We start from the raw sequence: 22,500 nt of genomic DNA on the forward strand, positions 1-22,500 counted from the left end.
CATTCGAAGCTTTCTTCAAGGGGATCAATGCGCTTGGCTTAGATTTCCATGGCGGGCTGCCCATATCGGAGCAATCTCAAGATTAATCAGCCGAAATTGCTAAGATGATCTGGTTCTTGACTGATGACTGAGGGCTTCGAATGTCCCGTCCTGTGGTTTTTCTTGTGTCGTCTCTGGTTGTTTCATGTTCTTGTCCATGTCTGTAATTATTTTTACTGTTTACTATAATCGGCGGCTACGTATCCACAATTGTCCTTATGATAAGTATATTTTTTCTCTAGCATTGATACGACTCTTAATCTGTCTCTTTCTCTCTCTCTCTCTCCTCCCTTATTCCCTTCCTTTTTGTCTCAAATAATATTTATAATATTTACTATAAAATTGGATTTAATCCTAAATCTGATTTTTTTTCCCTGTAAATTTGGATATATTCCCTAATATTTATTATATGTATATATATATATATACATACATATACATGTATATATATATACATACATACATATACATGTGTATATATATATATATATATATATATATACATATACATGTATATATATATACATATACATGTATATACATGTATACATATACATGTATATATATATACATATACATGTATATACATGTATATATATAAACATATATATATATATATATATACATATACATACATATACATGTATATATATATACATATACATGTATATACATGTATATATATAAACATATACATGTATATATATATATACACATATACATGTATATATATATATATACATACATACATACATGTATATGTATGGATGGATATATATATACATACATGTATATGTATGTATGTATGTATGGATATATATATATACATATATATACGAAAGAAGGTTTGAAAATGCAATTTTAAAAGATGTTTATTTACTTTACTGGTTTCACTCTTTGGAAAAAGATTGTCAAAAGTAACATGTAGAAGTTTGGTTGCGTTAATTATTGGTTGTTACAAATTGCTACATTACATATATACAGTCTTTGGTAACAGGGACATGTTAAGGACATAAAAAAGTTTAGCAAGTTCCTTAAAATATTGGGCACAAAAGATTACTACATAATTAATCATTCTCAAGAACATGCTTAAGGTAGTTTCCAGAAGGAATTATTAAACAGTTCACTGGGTTATTGGTATTGTATCTGTATATTCAAACACGCACAGAATATTGGTTGACACAGAGTACTACAATCCATATATATATATATATTCTTTGGTCACAGGAGTATGTTGAAATCATAAAAAAGTTTAACAAGTTCATTGAAATATTGGGCACAAAAGATTACAACATTCTCAAGATAATTTCCAGAAGGAATTATTAGAAAGTCAGTAGTGCAAGCTACACCCACTGAAAATTATTAATCTGCACAGGTACTTCCTGTACTCCAAATCTTAGTAAAATCATTCAATTGGTTGGTTGACAGAAATCTAAAAATGCACTTGTAACTTACTCTAAAATGTCTCAAACAGATTCAGTAAATGGCAAAAAAGGCTTGGGAATGTCAGGGGAACAGGTCTGGCTTGGCGTACTGCATGTATGGGAGCTCAAGAAATATTCCCTTAACATAGTTGCGCTCTCTGAAACTCGTGTCTCAGGTGAGGCTCGAGTAAATGAACCGACTTGTGGTTATACTATCTTTTGTAGAGACCTACCTAAGGGTCAGCGTAGAGAATCTGGTGTTGGGTTTGCTCTCAAGAATACATTAGTATCCTCCATTGCAGAGCTTCCAAGTGGTGCATCTGAATGGATCACGTCATGCCATATTAAACTGACAGTATTTATGCACCAACAGTGTCCCATTCTGAGGAAACTAGGACAGTTTTATGATGATCTAGCACAATTATTGAGGAAAGTACCAATTTCTGACAAGCTGGTCATATTGGGAGATTTCAGTGCAACAGTTGGAAAGGACTATGTTTCATGGCCTGTTTTAGGTCGAATTGGAAAATGTAATAAAAATGGAATAGCACTTTTGATGTTTGGTACTGAGAATAATCTGGTTGTCACCAACACTCTATTTAAGCAGAAAAATAAATATGAAACCACCTGGATGCACCCAAGGTCTAAGCACTGGCATCTCATAGATTATATGCTGATCAGAAAACGTGATATGAAAGACGTTTCTAGCGTTTGGGCCATGAGAGGGACAGAGAGCTGGACTGACCATCATCTAGTGCATGGAAAAATAGATTTTTCAATCAAGCCTAAAATTCAAGTCTGGTCCTAAGGTGCCTAAAAAATTAAATGTTCCAAACTTTGAATTATCAAGCAACTTACAAAGATTCCACAATGCTATAGAAAGTATCAATCTTAACCCAAACAATCTATGGGAAGATTTCAAAACAAAAGTATTTCAGGCTGCAAGTTTGTCAGTGGGATTTAAATCACATAAGTCCAGTGCCTGGTTCTCAGAAAGATCAGCAGAAATGCATGATCTACTTTTAGAAAAACAAAACTTAGGCAATACACTTCTTTCTCAGTCCTTGAACCCTAACTCAAATGAAGCTTACAAAAAGCTGAAAAGAAAAGTGCAGACTGCTCTAAGGAAAATTAAACAGGAATGGTGGAATGATAGAGCAAAAGGGGCACAAGAAGCAGCTGATAGAAATGATGCCAAGGGTTTGTACTCTTATGTTTAGGAGGTATATGGCCCCAAATCTTCCTCAATAGCTCCAGTGAGAATAGCAAATGGTCATTTGTTCCCAACTGACACTGCTTCTATTCATAAGTGCTGAGTAGAACATTTTTCTGCACTTCTAAATTGACCATCATCCGCTGACATGAGGAAGATAGAAAAAAATTGAACACCTTCCAGTTTTAGATGGCATTTGAACCAACCCTAAATGACATTTATTTAGCTGTGAATAAGCTGAATAAGAATAAGTCTCCAGGGTCTGATGGAATCTGTGCAGAGGTCTTGAAATATGGGGGTGACAAAATGTTTGAACTCTTAAATATGTTAATTTATCACTGTTGGGGAACTGAGGAAGTGCCTCAAGACTGGATTGATGCCATTTTAGTCTTCTTGTCTAAATCGGGGCCAAAGGATCTGTGTAGTAATTTTCGTGGGATTTCGCTTTTGTCTGTGGTTGGAAAGGTACCTGACTGCATTTTGTCAGAACATTTAAATACCTTCATAGTTCCAAATATAGTGTCTGAGTCTCAGTTTGGTTTTCGTTCCTCCAGGGGCACAGCTGATTGCATCTTTACTATCAGACAATTACAAAGAAAGCGCATTGAACAGAATCTTGCTATATACCATTGCTTTGTTGATTTGAGCAAAGCATTCAATACTGATCTGTTGCTAATTCTAAGGAAAATAGGTTGCCCAGAAAAATTTGTAACCATGATCAGAGTTTTGCATCAAGATATGAAAACTAGAGTTAACTTTAGTGGTAGGGTCTCTGAAACTTTTGCTATGGAAAATGGAGTAAAGCAAGGAGACCTTGATGCACCCACCCTCTTTGCAATATACTTTGCTGATGTGTTGTCACATGATTTTCAAAACTCTGAGGTGGGTATTGACAATTTATTGGCAAAAGAGACTGATAGAATAAGTACTAGACTTACAAAGAATAAGTCCTGGGGTTGATTTGCTTGACTAAAGGCGGTGCTCCAGCATGGCCACAGTCACATGACTGAAACAAGTAAAAGAGTATATATATATATATATATCAAGTTTGAGGGGTTTAATACCTCTAAGGGATAATTAAATCCAGAGTCGCTCCTAGCTGTTAGCTGGGTAGGTACAGTCTTTTGTAGGGTTGTACGGTAGCAAGTGATTCGGTTGGTAAACCGGAGTTTAGGTTATATAAGAGAAGAAAATGGATATAATAACAATGGGAAACTTGTGGTTTACGCTGGGATGTCTTTAATTATATAGGTAACAAAGAAGGTTGCTTCTTCCTTCTTTGATGGGTGGCAGGTCCACTGCATATATAAAATATGTCCACTGCCAGCCGGTTCCAGTTGTGGTCTACTGGAATACTTCCCACCTCATGTACGCCCGGAGCAGGGTCAATGGACTGGCACCTCTCACAGCTGCTAACCACTCTGCATGCTCCGTCTTGTTACATCGGAGTCGACTTTCCTGGCTAGGAACATCTTGTCCATCCCCATGTGATGCATGGTATGCAATCTCCTCAACTCTGAGTCACTCAGATGGCATACTGCAGCCACAGCCTGCTCCGCATCCTCTGGCACCTGCAACCAGGCTTGCTTTACCCTGGTCAGGACGTCTGCCCTGTTCTTTTCGGAAGGCACAAAGATCACGCTCAGCTTCAGATCGAACAGTTAGTTCATGCAGAATTCCCAGTCGAAGCTTTACCAACATCTCTGTGGCCCCTTTGGTTTGCATCCCCTGCTCATTGGTGATGACTGCTGTCACCCAACCAAGTACAGTGGCTGAATTGGTCTTGATTTCTATGGTGCGCAGCCCCAACTTCAAGGTTAGGTTCACCCCCTTTAACACGGCATCCAACTCCGCCACATTGATATGATTGCAGTCATCCGTCTTCCTGAGCCAGGCTGCATCTTCCACCATGACACCTCCCATTTCTAAGACAACCCTTATTGCGATGCTACTGGCGTCACACCATACAATCCCGCTCTTCGATTTGGGAACATACCAACTGCCCCTCACCGGGTCCTTTGCTCTTACTCTGGCCAAGACTTCCTGCATCATGTCGGTCGTCGTTTCCCCCACTTTATCGTTCCACTTCGCTCCTTCGGCTCATCTCTTGATGAAGCTACATGCTGTCCGGAGCCATCCTGCAATCGGGTAGCGTCTCACCAGCTTCCCACACACCGAGAACAGTACCAGTCCCGGGGTCGCATGGCGACCACAGAGGGACCGGTACCCTTCTCCCTTAACTGGCTGATTATGATACCAGTTCAGGTGTGAGTTCGGGAGTGAGAAGTGAGTGGGAAAGTCGGTTGAATGATCTGTAGATCGGGGTGGGGGCGTGTGGTGTTTGTGGTGTTATGGGCTGTGATGTGCTATGTGGTGTTGGTGGAGAGGATTGCAGATGGGGTAAACGGAAGTGAAGGATGCAGGAGCCAGTGGAAGAGCCACAGGGGCATGCACAGGCAGAAAGCACATGGGGCAGTTCAATGAGAGAGGGTGAGTGTGGAAGGACATGTTTTTCTTGACATTGATCGCTCATCCCGCCTCAGTCAACAGGTCTCTGCATTTCTTTCTCCCTTTTGCTTCTTTTTCTGTTGTCTTTTTCTTTCATCACACAACAAGTTGGTTGGATTCACAACCTCTAACTCTCTTGGAAATATATATATATATATACATATAGATATATATATATGTATGTATGTGTGTGTGTGTGTGTATATATATATATACATACATATATACACACACACACGTATATATATATATATATATAAGTAATACTAAGCAATAAAGGGTTTAGCAACGAATTGCCTTACCACATACCGAATTTAGAAATAGCAGTCAAAGAGTTATAGCTATTTCTTCTACTAAAAAGGGAGATCTCAGTAAAAACAGCAATTGGAATATATATATATATATATATACAAACACGCACACACATATATATATATATATATATATATATATATAATATATATATATATATATATATATGTACACACACATATATATATACACACACATATATATCATCATCATCATCATCATTTAGCGTCCGCTTTCCATGCTAGCATGGGTTGGACGGTTCAACTGGGGTCTGTGAAGCCAGAAGGCTGCATCAGGCCCAGTCTGATCTGGCAGTGTTTCTATGGCTGGATGCCCTTCCTAATGCCAACCACTCTGTGAGTGTAGTGGGTGCTTTTTACGTGCAACCCGCACAGGTGCCAGATGGAGCTGCAAACGTCCATGGACGGATGGCGCTTTTTACGTGCCACCGGCACGGGGGCCAGGCGAGGCTGGCAACGGCCACAATCGGATGGCTGTTGCTAGCCTCGCCTGGCTCCCGTGCCGGTGGCACGTAAAAAGCACCATATATATTATAATGGAGACATCTGCTTATTAATTATGATTAGGTATGTAACAATTAGTAAAAGTACTAAAAGAAAGCAATTATTAAAGGGTTGGCTGCCTGGAAATATTTTCATAAATTCATGTTCTAAGAAATTCCCTATAATTTCCATTTCTTACGGTTATTGAATTTTTTAAACTCCAATTTCTCGTAAATTTAAATATTCATTGCATTCGCTGCGGAGTATACCATTTTCATTTTTCTGTCACTTTCTCTTTTAAGTTTTAATTCACAATTTGAAAAACTGATAATCTATACGTAATGTAAAAACATTATTTATTGAATGAAAATGTTTAAAAATACCCGTATAATTTTTTAACATGTGATAACTGTGAGAAGAGCCTAGAAAATTGGGTAATTAGTATTAGAAGACGAGGAGCAAAACGTGTTACTGACAAGCACCCGAAACTTGTACCTTCTTCATGGTTTCCAAACATTCTATACCACTAAGCCAATATATTCACAAAGCCGTGGGAACGTGCATTTGTAAGCGCAAGTACATCAGGTTTACAAGGCTGCGCTCCACTAGCTTTTCCATGCCCTTGAACATCCCGTAAAGTAAGTTAGCTTAAAGTTAGTTAATTAGTTCAATATATATATTGCAACATACCTCCAAACATTTGATCATATATAAATATTACCATGGTTCTTAAAAGTATACAAAAAGCACAAAAGGTAAATATACTATATATTTTCATCAAAAATCGCCCTAAAGTTGATTTCCTACATGTTTTATTGGATAAACTTATTATTGTCCCAGGTACGTTCTCATAAATTCATCATGCTTTGCCATCTAGATTTACCTCCAGTTAACCCATTTGCATGCATCGTTTTTCTCCTGCTTGTCTTCCGTCAACCTGTACATAACTGCACCTTCCATTTTCTGTTGTTTTTGTACTGCTTAAAGGCACGTTTCTTGCCAGCCAAGCTTACTGTTTCAACCATGTTTGTGTTCTCCCAGTCAACAGCCTTATCATTATTGGTACTTTAAACTCTTCGGTTGCATATTTGTGTGAATAAAATCGTTTTTCTTTGGAATAGAAAAAAGGTCTATCTTTATTTCTTCTTTTGCTGGTGTCTCAAATTTAGGATAAATTAGTGTTTCTTAAAGGGGAGGCCTATGGAGCAGTCGGACAAGTTGTTTTGAGAAAATTTGGTTTAAATGTTTGACAACTCAGCACCGTCCATTGGAGGGGGGGGTCGTTTTGCTCGTACACACACACATATATTGTTGTATTTAGGAATGGTCATTTTGCCAGTTTAGCCAATAAAAACACACGGGATCTTTTCCTTTTGAACGGCAGTTTGTAACATAATTTCTAGGTAACTAAAAAGTTTTAAACTTCGTATACTGGTAGAATGTGTTTATAAAACATCATTTTCTCTTGGTTTTATTGAAAAAATTCTATAGTTTGTAAGATATTTCGTCTGAAAATCTGAGCATTTCGGCAATTTTAGCCAATCGATTACCTCTATTCAACTAAAATCATTTGCTGCGTCTAAAACTGAGACAACATTCTGTAACTAACCCTAACCCTAAATTTTTTTTCTTGATTGTTAAATTAATTTAATTGTTACACGTGTAAAAAAAAAACTAAAGCAATGGAAAATAATTTAAACAATTAACAAACAAAATAATTCTATAAGGGAAGGGTACCTCTTTTTTTCTTTGCAAATGTAAATAAACCCAATCTGTTTCTTAAACAAGGGACATATTCATACAGCACGGTATGTTTTGACTCCAAATGGACGTATTTGATTGGTTAAAATTGCCGAAATGCTCGATTTTTAAGTGGAAATATGTTACAAACTATAGAATTTTCTCAATAAAGCCAAGAAAAAATGATGTTTTATAAACACATTCTACCAGTATACGAAGTTTTAAAGTGTTTAGTTAACTAGAAATTGTCTGCCGTTCAAAAGGAAAAGATCCAACACACGCACTATATATTTGGCCGAAATAAGATTTAGATTAATGTACAAAATAAATAACGCTGAAGCAAAGTAACACCAAATATATAGTGTGTGTGTTTTTATTGGCTAAACTGACAAAATGACCATTCCTAAATGCAATATCTGTTTCAACACACGATTTCACTTCAAAAATCTTGCAAAACAAATATATATATATATATAATTTTAATCCAAAAGGGAAACAAAAAAACAACAACAACAGGAACAATTACAGTATTATTATTAATAGGCGCTCAGGAGATGGAAGCAGGGAGGTATGACGTTTCGAGCGGAGCTCTTCGTCGGAAACATAAAGAAGGAAGAGAGAGGAAAGAAAGATCCCAGAGCGGGCAACAGGGAAAGAGAAAAAAGACGACTGGTGTTTACGAGTTGCACATGGTGAAGGCGGATGTTGACGATAACAAGAGCAAAGTGGGTTTTTAAAGGCAAAGAGTGGAGACAAGGTGGTAACCCAACAGATGTGTGTGTATGTGTGAGTGTGTGCATGTGCGTGTGTGTATGTGTGTGTGTGAGGCGAGATGAAAAAACAAAAAAAAATAATGGTGTGTTAGTGTGTGCGTCTGTGTGTAGGCGTGTGAGGTAGGGCGAGACTAGTGGTCAGCTAGCAGACAAGAAAAAGAAGGAAGGGAGAAGGGAGGTCAGTAGTAGAAAAAGAAGGAAGGAAGGAAGGAGGGAGGGGAAGGGGTGGGGGCGTATGTAGCGTGCCAGCGTGTGTTGAGTAGTAGTGTGTGTGTGTGTCCAGTGTCGTGGTGGTATTAATGAGTAGATTGAATGTGTGTAAGAGTGATGTATATATATAGGCAAGGTGTGTATATGTGTGCGCGTGTGTGTAACGAAAAAAGGGGGGGGGGTTAAGGAAAAAGGACTCCAGCTGAGGGGAAGATGGAAGAGTGATATATATATATATATATATATATATATATAAACATTGATCATAGAACAAACATCAAATTCGTGTCAACGACTTCATATATATTGCAACATACCTCCAAACATTTGATCATATATAAGTATTACCATGGTTCTTAAAAGTATACAAAAAGCACAAAAGGTAAAAAATATATATGTGAATAAAAATACAGATATTAGAACGGCCTATCAAGAAGCTATATACAATTGACTAAAAATCTAAATAAAATAAAATACCAATTGACTAAAAACTTTTCTTTGTTACTCCCCTCAAACAAAAAAGTTTCTTTCATAAAAACCATGTTAGGTCGGTCCAACCTTTATTTTATTTAGATTTTTAGTCGCATGACACGTTTTAGAATTTTTAGTCAATTGTTTATACCTTCTTGATAGACCGTTCTAATATCTGTATTTTTATTTGAATATATATTTTTTTACCTTCTGTGTTTTTTTGTATACTTTATATGTTTAAGAACTATGGTAATATTTATATATGATCAAATGTTTGGAGGTAAGATTAATACACACACACACACACACACTCCTCTCTCTGAACTTTTTGTCGAGATTTAAAAGAATGAATGAAAAGGCCGGGTGTTCGACACCAGTACCTGGTCAGGTATTTATTTACCCCTGCTACAGAAAACAGAAAAAAAATTACCGCATCAATTTCTTTTTATTGAGGCAGCATAATTATCTATACCCTTCCTAGTTCGCCTGTAAAGGATCGAATGCAGCACAAATCCGTAGACAAGAAGATACGCAGGACTGCCCCAGGTTTTGCTCCACCCCCTCCGTTTTCCCACACACGAGGTCAAGATGATTCCAACGAAAAAAAAAAAAGAAAAAATGCAGGGAGACGAGGAATTTCCAAAGTTCCTCTCCCCTCTGTTTTCCACGGGAAAAAATGCCATTCCGACAGCTTATGAGGTCAACTAAGACGATTGCACTAAAAAAATAAATAAATAAAACGCGGGAAAAAATTATTTACTATCGAAATTGAGTTTGGTGTAAAACTAAATTTGACAAATTTTTTTTTGCTCAGTGCCTGGTTTATTATGGTGCGGCTGTGGACGTTGCTGTAGTTTATCAGAAAATATTTAGCTTATATCGTTTAATGTTATCTTCATACAATTTTAAATACAGGTCATATGCTGGGAAACTGAAGTTTTAACTATTTCACATGCCAACCACTTAATGGTTTGCATTAATGGACTTGTCAACTGGAAGATAGGAAGGGCAGCCATAACTGAATTGCATTTAGCAGTATCAGGTGTCGTGTATTATTTGTCTTGTTCCACTCACGATGTTTCTAAGAATTGCTTGTCTGATTTATAAAGAAATAGGAGAACGAATGAAGAATAAGCCAACAGATCAGGATTCCAGAGAAATTAGTGAAGATCAACCTCCCTCCATCGCCCCTCAGTACTAAGACGAACCAATGAGAGAAGTCTGTGCGTGATCGTTGCACCTGCTTGAAATAGCAGCCAAATTTATCTTAAATGACACTCTATAGTTGTCAAAAACAAAACAAAAAAACAACAACAATGGTTTGTGCATGTGTGTGACGAAGTTTATATTAGAAAATGAAAATAGAAATAAGTCACAGGTAAATTTTTACCTACGCTCGTTTCATGAGACGGGCGTCATTGTTGAGGAAGGGCTTTCGAAATAGTAAACTTCTCATGGAGAAAGGAGGGACAAAGAATTGGGTGGTTCTTTTGTTTTGTTACAGTCATTTGACTGCGGCCATGCCGGAGCACCGCCTTTAGTCGAGCAAATCCACCCCAGGACTTATTCTTTGTAAGCCTAGTACTTATTCTATCGGTGTCTTTGCCGAACCGCTAAGTGACTGAGACGTGAACACACCAGCATCAGTTGTCAAGCGATGTTGGGGAGGACAAGCACAGATACACATACATACATACATGTATGTGTGTGTGTATATATATATATATGGCGATCTTTCGGTACAAGTACCATAACTGCCAATTATAAACCCACGTGGGTTTATTTAAAAAAATATCTTTTTCCTGGAAGTTAGGAGGAAACAAAGTCGGTGTGGGGGCACACTTGTGTAGGTAAACCCAGCGCTAGACAAGCAAATACATATCAAAGAAATTCCAACAGCGACCATCTCGTATTTCTAAGTAAATTTTTACTACGTTCCACTCGTCACATGAGACGTCTGTAAATTGTAAACATTTACCGGAAAAGAGCAGGAAATTGTGGGTGGGGAAAATGCCAAGAACAAAAACATTGTTTCACAGAAGTAAACAACCAGGAGGAGGAGGAGTGGATGTGTGGTAAGTAGCTTGCTTACCAGCCACATGGTTCCGGGTTCTATTATAGCCACGGGCCGACCAAAGCCTTGTGAGTGGATTTGGTAGACGGAAACTGAAAGAAACCCGTCGTATATGTAAATATATATATACATACATACATACAGATATACATACAGATATATATACATATATATATATCCATATATATATATATATATATATATATATATATATATATATATTATATATATATATTTATTGAAATGGATAAATGAATTATCTTGTTACGGATTATTCAAATTATAACCGATACCTGGGTAGCAAAAATCACAACAGAAAAATCACGGTTGAGGTTACGACCATATATATATATATATGTATATATATACTAGCATTATGACCTGTCGTTGCCGGGTCATAGTGCTAGTGCATGTATATATGTGTATATATATGTGTACATATTACATGTACATCTATATATACATCTACACATAAAATACAAACTTATATCTTGATATCGCTAGTGATAACAATACTCAAAATATATAACAGACTGGAATTGTAAGCCCGTCTCTTGCAATTTCGATCAATTGTATCTTGTCCTCCCTCTTGTATAGAAGTGTGGCTACAATCCAGCCTACCTCTACTGCTAGGGCGGGCGGCATTTTAAATTTTTATCCGGGACGTCCTACGTCCCAGATATAAAGGTAAAAATAAAATATTTCCACTTTGCATGCTCCGTTGACTTGAACCTTGCTTCTATTGTGGCGAATTTACCGCCTCTGGTTAGATATCTTTCATAGTCGCACCAAGACACTTTTCGATGGTGCTTTCCTCCAGGTTGTTTTATTATTACCCACAAGGGGCGAACATAGATGGGACAATACAATCTGATGTGGGGTCAGACACACGAATGGATTTTTACAATAAATCGAATTTAAAAATTTACATGAAATTACAAAATAGACACAAAATCGAATGATGGAACAGACCGGAAGACATTACGGGTGGAGTGGGTGCGGGTTTCGCTCGGACCCCACGAGCCCCGCCTCCCCACTGATACTTTTGGTTACGCTTGGTCTTACATTTATGTTGTATCATTCACTCGCAACTTTCGTGCTACATCTTTCCATCGTTCTTCATACACTCTCCTAGTCAGGCATATTCTCTCCAGCCCTATCTTCCTTTTCAGGTGAAAGATGAAATAATTCATCAAACCAGGGCCGGAGATGAACTTGCCTGACTGTAGACCTTTCATTCTCGTCTTCCATATCACCTCTTTCGCAATTGCTACTACACGAGAAAACAAAACTTACCTTCTTTCGCGAGGAAATCCGGTGGGTCAATTTTTGTAATCGACTCAGTCGACAGCTGTACTCTTCGTGTACCTGACAACAGCTGTTCGGCATAAACCCACACCTCAGACACGTCCGGACAATGAACAATAGCGTGCGGGACGGTTTCCCTATCCCGCCCGCATCTTGGACATATCGGACTGTCTTGGCCACCGTGCCTTGCGAGTTTATCCCGAACAGGTAGAGCTCCTCTGTAGCATTGCCATGCCAGAGACTTCTGGAAGTTGTCCAGTGTCTTCGGCTCGAACGTACGTCGGAACAGACTGGCCAGCTGATTATCGTCGAGACCTAGGGTTTCCCCCAAGGTATCTTCACATTCCGCCTCTACCAACCCTCTATAGAAGAATGTGGTGGAACCCTCACCGCAGGCGTTGCCCGAGCGACGGAATAGCAGGAGAGCCTTGCGACACTCCGTGTACCAAGTGCCAAGTTTCGATCTACGATTCAGCCAGGTTTCCCATCCACCGAAACTAGTGAACTTGGGAAACATCAGTTTTGCTAGCAGAGACCACACCCGTTCATCATCCAGGTAGAGCCACAGATGTCTTAACCTCAGCGCATGTCTGCGCATCATCAGCCAAGGCATCCCTAGCCCACCCTTTAACGGTTGTTGACAGCAAGTAGAGCGTTTCACAAGTGGTTTCCCGCCCTTCCACAAGAAGTAGAAGAGCTGTCTTTCCAACTTGATCAACCACAAATCAGGGCAAGGAACGATGGAAAGGCGGTAGGTGATAACCGATGCGATAAACACATTGGCCACCTCCGCCCTCCCTTTCAGGGATAGCCACCGCCAAGACCAGATCTTGGTTACTGCAGCCACCCTGCTCGATACCTCGCCCCAATTCTTCTCTATTTGGAGGTCTGGACCGAACCAGACCCCTAGCAATTTAATCGGACCCTCCGTCCAACGTCCCTGTCAGGAGGCATCGACTTGCCTCTCCAGGTGCCGAGTTGCAAGCCGACTGACTTTTCGCGATTAACTTTTGCTCCTGTCACCGTCTCGTAACCCTCTATGGCCTTGCCTACTTTACGTAGGTGGTCCATTTTGGTTACGATGATGGTGATGTCATCCGCGTACGCTGACACCGATTTTCCACTACCTGGCTGTCTCGGGATGCCGCTCAGTTTTCGCAGTAATGGCTCAAGAGCCATCACATACAAAAGCGGGGAGAGCGGACACCCTTGATGAACCGAGCGCTTGATTTTGAACGGCTTCGACAAGAAGCCGTTCACCCGAACTACCGAGTCGATGTTATCGTAAATTTGGATAATCCACCTGAGGAAGCCAAGGCTCAGCCCGAACTGTGCCAGAGCAGATACCAGGTAACGATGGTCAACCCTATCAAATGCTTTAGATTGGTCTAATTGGACCAGTGCCCCACCCTTGCCAGAATCGCTATTAAACCCCTCTATAGTGTACCACATAAGATGGAGATTATCCTGAATGGTTCTGCCAGGAACGGCACATGTCTGTGCCTCCCCGATCAGACCATCCGCGACACGTGCCAATCTTTTCGATAACACTTTGGCCAAAATCTTCAACTCTGTGTTTAGCAGAGTGATGGGCCTGAAATTATCAATGCACTCCCCCTTGTTCGTGTCCTTTCTGACGAGTGTCACTACTCCCCGGCGCACAGATCTGGGTATAAGCCCGTTCTGCTGCCAGTTCGCATAGACCTCCGCCAGTAGGTGCCTGAACAAGTCTGGCATACTCTTATATAACTCATAGGGTAGACCATCTAAACCCGGCGCCTTGCCCGCGCCACAGTCCGCCATTGCCTCAACCACTTCCTCAGGCGTGATTGGCCCTTCACAGCCCTCCGCATCTCGCCCTGATAAGCGCGGCAGCCCGTCGAGTAGGTCCGTAAAGGCCCTCCTCCTATCCAGTCCGCCGCACTAACCGAAAAGCTGAGCGAAGTGCTCCTGAAAGGCCTCACACATCTCCTTGGGCTCGTTTATCAACTCACCTTGTTGGTTCGTCAAAGATCGAATCGTGGCATCGTTACCATGCTGTGCTTCCACCACTCGGGCCCATCTCACGGCGTTGATTCCTTCACAACCCATATGGCGGATCCTAGCCCTGACAATGCAGCCCATGTGTTTGGCCTCAAGGTGCTGGTTTAACACCAGTCTCTTGGACGCCACCTGAGCCGCAGAGCCAGTTTTCAAGGCTTCCTCTAATTCCTTAACTAGAGTAGTTTCCCTTCTAGCCTCTCTAGCCACTACTCCTATGCTATATCTAATTGACTCGAACTTGATGGCTCGTTTGAGGGCGTACCACCATTTGTTATTAATGATGGTACCAGATAGTGCCCTCTGAATTATATTCCTAATCCGGTCTTTGTACTCCTTAATCGCCAAAAGGGATGTATTAAGTTTCCAGTAACCGGATCCTCTATTTTTAACCTTATCTATGTCAAGCTTACAGGTGACCATTTTATGATCACTGTAGCTGATCGGGTAAAACTGTGGACACTTAGCTATTTTTCTGTCTACTTTTCTAATTAGTATTCTATCTAAATATGACCTGGAAGATCCGTCGCTGTTTGACCATGTCCACAATGGAGCGTTCGGAAATTCCAGCCTATAAGGATCTGCTAGCTCAAAGCGGCTTAGCAGTTCCATGAAGCCACTGTTACCTTTTCTATCTGAACGCGAGCCAACACAATCTACATCCGCTTTGCAAATTGTGTTAAAGTCTCCTAGCACAACTAATGAATGCGAAGTACCAAGAAAGTTTTCTAGTTCACGAAAATAATCACTTTGCCCTGTACTGTTGGGTGCGTAAATTGCAACCAGTCTGATAACTTTACCGTTACTGAACGTCAAATCCATGACGACCAGCCTACCTTCTGGATCTGCAAAAATTAACTTTTTCTCAGAAACCCGGTTTCTTTTTATTAGGACCAACACCCCACTTCCGCCAGTAGGACTGCCAGGAGAGAAAAAACTCTTGTAGCCGTCAAACAGCGGGAGCAGACCTCTTGGCCCCTCTAACCGGGTTTCTGTAGCAACAAGAACATCTAAATTACGCGACCTGATATCATGCAGGAAGCGACCTTGCTTCCAGCCTGCTCCCAGGCCGCGCACATTCAAACAACCAACATAAATGTAATCCATTACTTACCTTTATATCAGTGGTTCGTTTTTTTCTTTTTCTTCTTTGTTTATCTCTTTTTCCGGGCCTTGTGGGGGAGTCTGACGTAGGCCCTCGAATATATATGGAGATGTTAAATCCATTCTGAGCGGACCCACAACATGAAAGAATTCGGACTTTATCCGCCCGTAATCCTTCCGGCCTATTCTGTAAACTATATAGTCATTCTTTTTCCCTATTTTTTCCACTTTGGCCATAGCTGCCAACACGTTCCCGAGTCTGTTGTTTGATGCCTTAACGGCCATATATCAGTTCATCGACTCTCTTTTCTTCTTTTGGATCACTCTTGGAGGGGTGGTTTCCGTTTTTCTTTTTTTTCTAGTGATTTTTGACCACCCCTCCTCATTGCTCTTTTTTTCCTCTGCCGCTGGTTCTGCTGCCTCTGTTACCTCCACACCTTCAGTCGTCCCTTCTGGGCTGCCCGGCGCTGCTTCTGGTGACACTTCATCTTCTTTTCCACCTGGCTGAGGTGCTTCCTGCGGTTTGGGTTGGGGTTGGCATTCTGCCCTTACATGACCCTTCTTGCTGCAGCCGAAGCACCTCGGCTTTCTGCCCTCTACGAAAACTGTTATTCTCTCTTCTTCACTTATTTTAAGGGTTTCTGGAATCTCCTCCAGTGTTTGGATTTCTGCCTGAATGGCTATTACTATCCGCTGCCCTATCCAGAATTCCTCCTCCTCTACTGTGGCCTGGAGGATGTTTATTTTTTCCTCCAGGCCTACCATGACTGCTGCCACCAGACATTCGGCATCTGTCTCTGGCGGAATGTTATTCATCGTGATTTTCGATGTTCTTTTTCCTCTATACAAGGGGAGGAGAACAATGTTCTCCGCTTTTATTGGCTCCATCGACAGTTTTTTTGCTATCTCCTCTGTTGTGAAACGCACCTCTACTGTGCCGTATCTCTTTCCTCTGTTGATGTATGTGATCTTGTCCATTAATGGTTTTAAACAATTCTCGATTTTTTTTTTCCTCAATTTTTTGTATCATTTTGGTTGTCGTATTAAAGGTCTTATAGATTATTCTTCTTTTTTTTTTTCTTTCTTCATGTTTTTGGGCGTTTGAGACCACTGTCACTTCCGTGCCCTCTTTTGTAACACAGTCCGCATATTTTTTAAGTCATCGACGTTTATTTTTTTGATTTTCTTACCAGCTACTTCTGAGAATTTTTTCGCTGGTGTTGGTGCTGGTGCAGGGTTTTCCTTTTTTCTTTGGCGCCACCGCCTCTTTTTTCTTTGGCGACACCTCCGGAGATTCTTCTTCACTAGTCACGGGAGAATATGAGATGGGAGATTCCATCTCGAACAACTGGCTTAACAAGCCCTTGGTAAATTCAAGATAAATGGTATTTTTTCCCCCACGAAGGGGGGAACACCACCACAGAGTCCTCGCACGAAGGCTGACTTCAACAGTTGTACAACAATAAACAAAGACAGGTAGACACACAGTAGAATATAACGGAGAGAATAAATACGACGGCAAAATATAATAACTTACTATACACGCAATTAGCTTTCCTCCAGGTTGTTTTATTATTACCCACAAGGGGCGAACATAGATGGGACAATACAATCGGGAAAATGAATAATGAATTATGAAGTTTGTACAATGTGGTGTAATGCCCACTCGATCCCCGAAATCGAGCGGTTACATTTCGTCATTTGTTTTTTATTCGTCAACAATATTTTCCAAATAAAAACATTTTACACATTTTCAACATACATTTCAAAAATTTTACAAGTTCAACATTTCTTTTTTTTTCAGAATTTAAAGTTCTTTTTATCATTTCCAAATTAAAGTTTTCACAATACCTTTTCTTTTATATATACTCCATTATCTCTACCAAATCTTGGTAAATTTCCATCGTTCGTGGCCACCTTGTAAGTCGGCATTTCATATGTTTTGTCACGTCTTCCAGCTGCTGCCTCGATGAACTCCTCAGCGTCGTTCTCGTGGACGAGTGCACCTGTTTCTTTCCATTCGGTGCCCATCCTGACCCACGTATATCCATTTGTTACGTTTATTAAATCTTCCATCTCCTCACAGTGCCTGTGATGGATCAACGTTCCATAGTATTTGAATTTTCTATTCGTACCTACGTTTTCTCTAGTTTTTCTTTTCGGACTTACTTCCTCTTTTTTCTCCTCCCTCGGTTTCTCTCTTTCTCTCTTTTTGCTTTCTCTTCCTTCTTTTCCCTTCTCTTGTCTTTTTGGCTCTTTGTCTGCCGTCTCTCTACCCTGTGCCTTATGTTCCTTTCCTGTTGTTTCTTTTCCTTTTTGCATACCATCTTTTCCTTTCCCTTGGTTCTGTTCCTTCTCTTGTTCTTTTCCTGCTTTTTCTCTTTTTCCTTAATGTACTTTCCTTTTCTTTCTCTTGCTTCTGCCTTAGCTCCTTCTCCACTACTTCTGCACCCTGTGAATTTTGTTCTTTTCTACTATCTTCTTCCCTTTGTTTTCATTTTCCTTCAGTGCGCTGTTACTTCCCTTCTCTGTTGTTTCTCCGTTATTTCCTTTTCCTTGTTTTCGCTGTTCTTTCCTTCGTGTTCGTTTTCCTTCTCTCCACTTTGTGTCTCTTTTTGCTCCGCTGTGAATTCATACAGCGGACATTCCTTTTTTATGTGCCCTCTTGATCCGCACAGGTAGCAATTCGGTTTTCTGCCCTCCACTATTACACTAATTGTTTTCTCGTTTTCTATTTCTATTTGGAAGGGAAATCTTTCGATGTCTTCCATTGTGGCCATCAGCCACAACTCTACTCCAAATCCCTTCCAATTTACAACGTTCGTCTCCTTGATTGACCCTATTTCTACTTCCTCCTTGCTGCCCCAATAATGGCTGTTACCAGCATTTCTGTTTTAATATCTGGGGGCACCTTTGGGACTCTTACCCGTACCCTCGTCTTCCTTTATACGTCGGCCACATAGTGAAATTTTCGGCTTTCAGGACAGTGGAAGCCAATGAGGCCGCCACTTCCTTTGTTGCGCATCTCACCTCCACCGTACCATATTTCTTTCCTCTGTCTACAAAAGTCGCTTTTTTCATGATGTCCCCCAGACATTTCTCTATTTCTTCAATCGTCACTCTCACCAGTTTTCTCGTGTTTCTATCTTGCGTTCTATACGTTATCGTCTTGTTATTTCTCTCCTCTATTGTTTCCACAGGCGGGACCAGCTTCATGCTGTCACCCTCCCTTTTGACGAACTTCTCGTATTCCTTCAATTGTTCTTTTCTAAAGAACACTTCTCTTATTCTAAGAGACTCGTCACTTTTTGTTGTGGCGACCCCCGCGTAAGTCTCCATGACTTGAGGGTCGACACACCTTCTATAAAAGGTTCAAACAATCAGCGGCAAACGCCTCGCGCGATTCAATATTTTGACAATTTTTAACAGTTTGTTTTCAAATTTTCACATACAAAATAACTCAATACACACGTGGATTGCGTTCCGCCAGGTGTTCAAATCTTCTTTTTTCTCTACATTGTATACTTTATAGACAATAGTCTTTTCTTTAATTTAATTTTTTATTATCCATCTGGACTATTCCATTTCTGCACGCTTATTTTATTTTTAATTTATTCCCATTCATGTGAAACCTCTTATTCAAGTTCAAGTCATTGATGCAATTTTATACCAATTGCTATTTTTACTTTTGTTATGTTATGATTATATTATACTTTAGTTTGATTTTAATTATTACTTACTACATATAATTCAATTGTTATTATTATTTTTATTGTTAAAGTGAAAGTATCTAACATAAAATAGGGAAATGTTTTTGTTTCACTTCTAACACGTAATACTGAAATAGTGGAGAAGATATGATATTGCTATGGGCTCGCTCTAGGCAAGAAGTTGAACATTTTTTTTGCCCATGAAACTACATGGACCCTAAGTAAGGCATGTGTAAAATTTGAATGAAATTGGTTGTGTAGTTCTCAAGTTTTAGGGAAACAGACAGACACACATTCTCAGTTTTATATATAGAGAGAGATTTATTGAATGAAACACAGAGCATCCTTAAAGAAATACAGTAACGAAAGGTTTAAAGTCAACTTTGCCTTTCATCCTTTCAGGGTCAACAAATGGGGTTGATTTAATTGGTATCAAAAGGGTTAATGGCATTTGAACTCAGAACGTGCAGTCGGAAGAAATGCTCCTAAGCATATTGTCCAGTGTGCTAACAATTCATCCCCACCTCTTCCAAGACTTCAGGCCCTTGCGCCTTTTGTAGAAAGGATAATTATTATTATTATTATTATTATTACCTCTGCCTTAGCGAAAGCAGAGGTATTGTTTTCAGTTAAGTTTCTTTGTTTGTCCGTGGACAAGATATCTCAAGAACCACTGGATGGATTTGGATGAAACTTTCAAGGATGTTTGGCCTCATGACTGGCACGAACTGATTAGATTTTGGGATCAATCCGTTACCAGACAAGAATTCTGTATTAGTTTTCCTGTTTACTTTCAATGAAGTATTACGAGATATTCTCATTTTAAAAATCATCTCCGGCTAATCGTTGAGAGGATGTTGGTGTTGCCTTGGTGGAGGATTGCGCTCTCTGATTGCTCTTATTGTTGTTTTTATTGTTATTATTGTTATCAAGTTGGTGAGCTGGCAGGATCATTAGCCTGTGGCATAAAATGCTTAGTGGCTTTTCTTCTGGTTCTTTATGTTTTGGGTTTAGATTCTGCCAAGGTTGACTTGGCCATTCATTCTTTCAGGGTCAGTAGAAGAACTATCAGTCGAGCCCTATGGTCAGTGTAATTGGCTTGTCCCTTCTGCTTAAAATTGCTAGCCTTGTACCAAAATGACAAAGTGCATAATTTCTCATGTTCATCGATTTTGGTGATGACGCTTTTACTGACTGCAGATAACGATGACACACTTTGAACCTCTGTTTCAAATGTAAGGTGTCACCTTAGATAAATTTTCTTACCTACAGCCTTTGTATTCAATAATAGATATTATACTTTGATCTTAGCTAAACGACCGAGACTAATGCACATGTCACCTGCTGATAAATGATGAGTCATTTGGCTTAAATTGCGTCAGTGATCAGGTTGCAGGAGTATCATGAAACTTGAGTTCAAATCCTGCTGTGGTTCCAAATAACAGATCATACTATTCATTGCCATCATCATCATCATCATCATTATCACAACATTCACTTTTCCATACTTGCATGGATTGGACAGAATTTGTTGAGGTGAATTTTCAATGGCGGGATGTCACCAACCTCACCAGTTTCCATAAAAGTTAATATTTCCCCTTGATCGCACATGTTTTCATGAACGATTGGGAATGAAGTACACTGATTGCATGGTGATGACAGTTCCTTGCAACAGCTATGTGGTGGTCAGCCTGGAGCTGTAACAGGACACATCTTGCCCTTGCAACATAGAATCCAGTACAACATGTTGCATCGTTGTGTCACTGGCGACTAAACTGGCACGTCCACTAGGCTTGCTTGAAACCCAGCAGAGCTGAAAGCAAGACCTGTCAAAAGGACAGATGGACCTAAGGTAGGTTCATCAACCATCTAGCAATACCACTGGCCTTCAGAATTTCCGAGTTGGTGTCTGGCATGCTGGGAAGTCTCTGGGAACGAGGCACCCCTTACCGTTTGTTGAAACATGTCTCTATAAGCTGCTTCAAACCCAAGCTACAATGGCTCTGATAATCAATGGTGACTTGGTCATCATATCCTCTGAGATGGTCAGCGGCTGATGGCAAGATGTGGTGCTATGGATCACATTATCCCTGAGTGTGTACCAATGTGACCAGGGACCACAAGTGAAATTGTATTCCCACTGAAACTCCAATCATAGTTTTTTGGTTGGAGCCAACTCATCTCCATCTTGGGTAAATGGCACCGAAAGTGCAAGTATGTTCACTTTGCCCAAGGTGCCATACAGTGGGACTGAACCTGAGACTACAAGTTTGGGAATCAAATTTCTAAACCATGCAGCTATGCCTTGTGGCCCTGAAAATAACTAAGATGACCTCATTAAACGTAAATTTTCATTTTGCTCTGTAATTTATTGTTTGGATGAATAGAACCATGACTAGAACAGATTTTATTACCCGCATCCCGTAATCATGGGGATCTTGTGACAACTACTCGCTGTATAATCTAGGTTGTCAGCAGGTATCATAACAAGATCACTATGACTTTGCGATGTGAGCAATAATTGAGGTTGTAGTAAAGATTGTTTGCCAACATAACATTGCAGTCCTGGTTTAGGACGAATGGTGCTGTAATTTAGCCCCAGGAGACATCGTCTCCAGCTGGGTATACGACATGATCTGTGCCCTTATATTTTCAAACAAGGGAATCTAGCAAATATAAGCTGGCATATAGCCAGCTGGAGACGATGTCTCCTGGGACTAAATTACAGCAACATTAGTCGTAGACCAGGACTGCCATGTTATGTTGGCAAACAATCTTTACTACAAAGTACTGTTGCTGAATATCTCTCGTGTTGTGAGATTTAAAAATAGTAAGTTTATAATTGAGATTATTGTCAGTATTTTTGTTAAAATATAAACGAAATCATATTTTATTTTATTTTGATTTTCTTTTTCCCTGTCTACCCAGGTGTGTTGTTTCAATCCGGTGATTAAACTCAGAGTCCGCTCAGTTTGGAATATGCAAGCCACAAAGTCTGGTCGAATCCTGCTCTTCTTGGAAGATATATTCCATTTGAAGGAAGTTGGACCGTTAGCCAATTCTGAGGTGAG

At 40.0% G+C, this 22,500-nt stretch overlaps 1 protein-coding gene across 1 annotated transcript in view; it reads left to right on the plus strand.

Moving 5' to 3' along the window:
• The window catches only part of LOC115219920 (malonyl-CoA decarboxylase, mitochondrial), a 78,364-nt gene that overhangs the window by 21,831 nt on the left and 34,033 nt on the right, over positions 1–22,500 (plus strand). Inside the window, exon 2 of the mRNA XM_029790227.2 lies at positions 22,358–22,495. Within this exon, the coding sequence (XP_029646087.1) occupies positions 22,358–22,495 (138 nt within the window). The remainder of the gene's footprint in view (positions 1–22,357; positions 22,496–22,500) is intronic.

This window comes from Octopus sinensis, linkage group LG15 (assembly GCF_006345805.1).
Source record: "Octopus sinensis linkage group LG15, ASM634580v1, whole genome shotgun sequence".
Classification (NCBI taxonomy): Eukaryota; Metazoa; Mollusca; class Cephalopoda; order Octopoda; family Octopodidae; genus Octopus; species Octopus sinensis.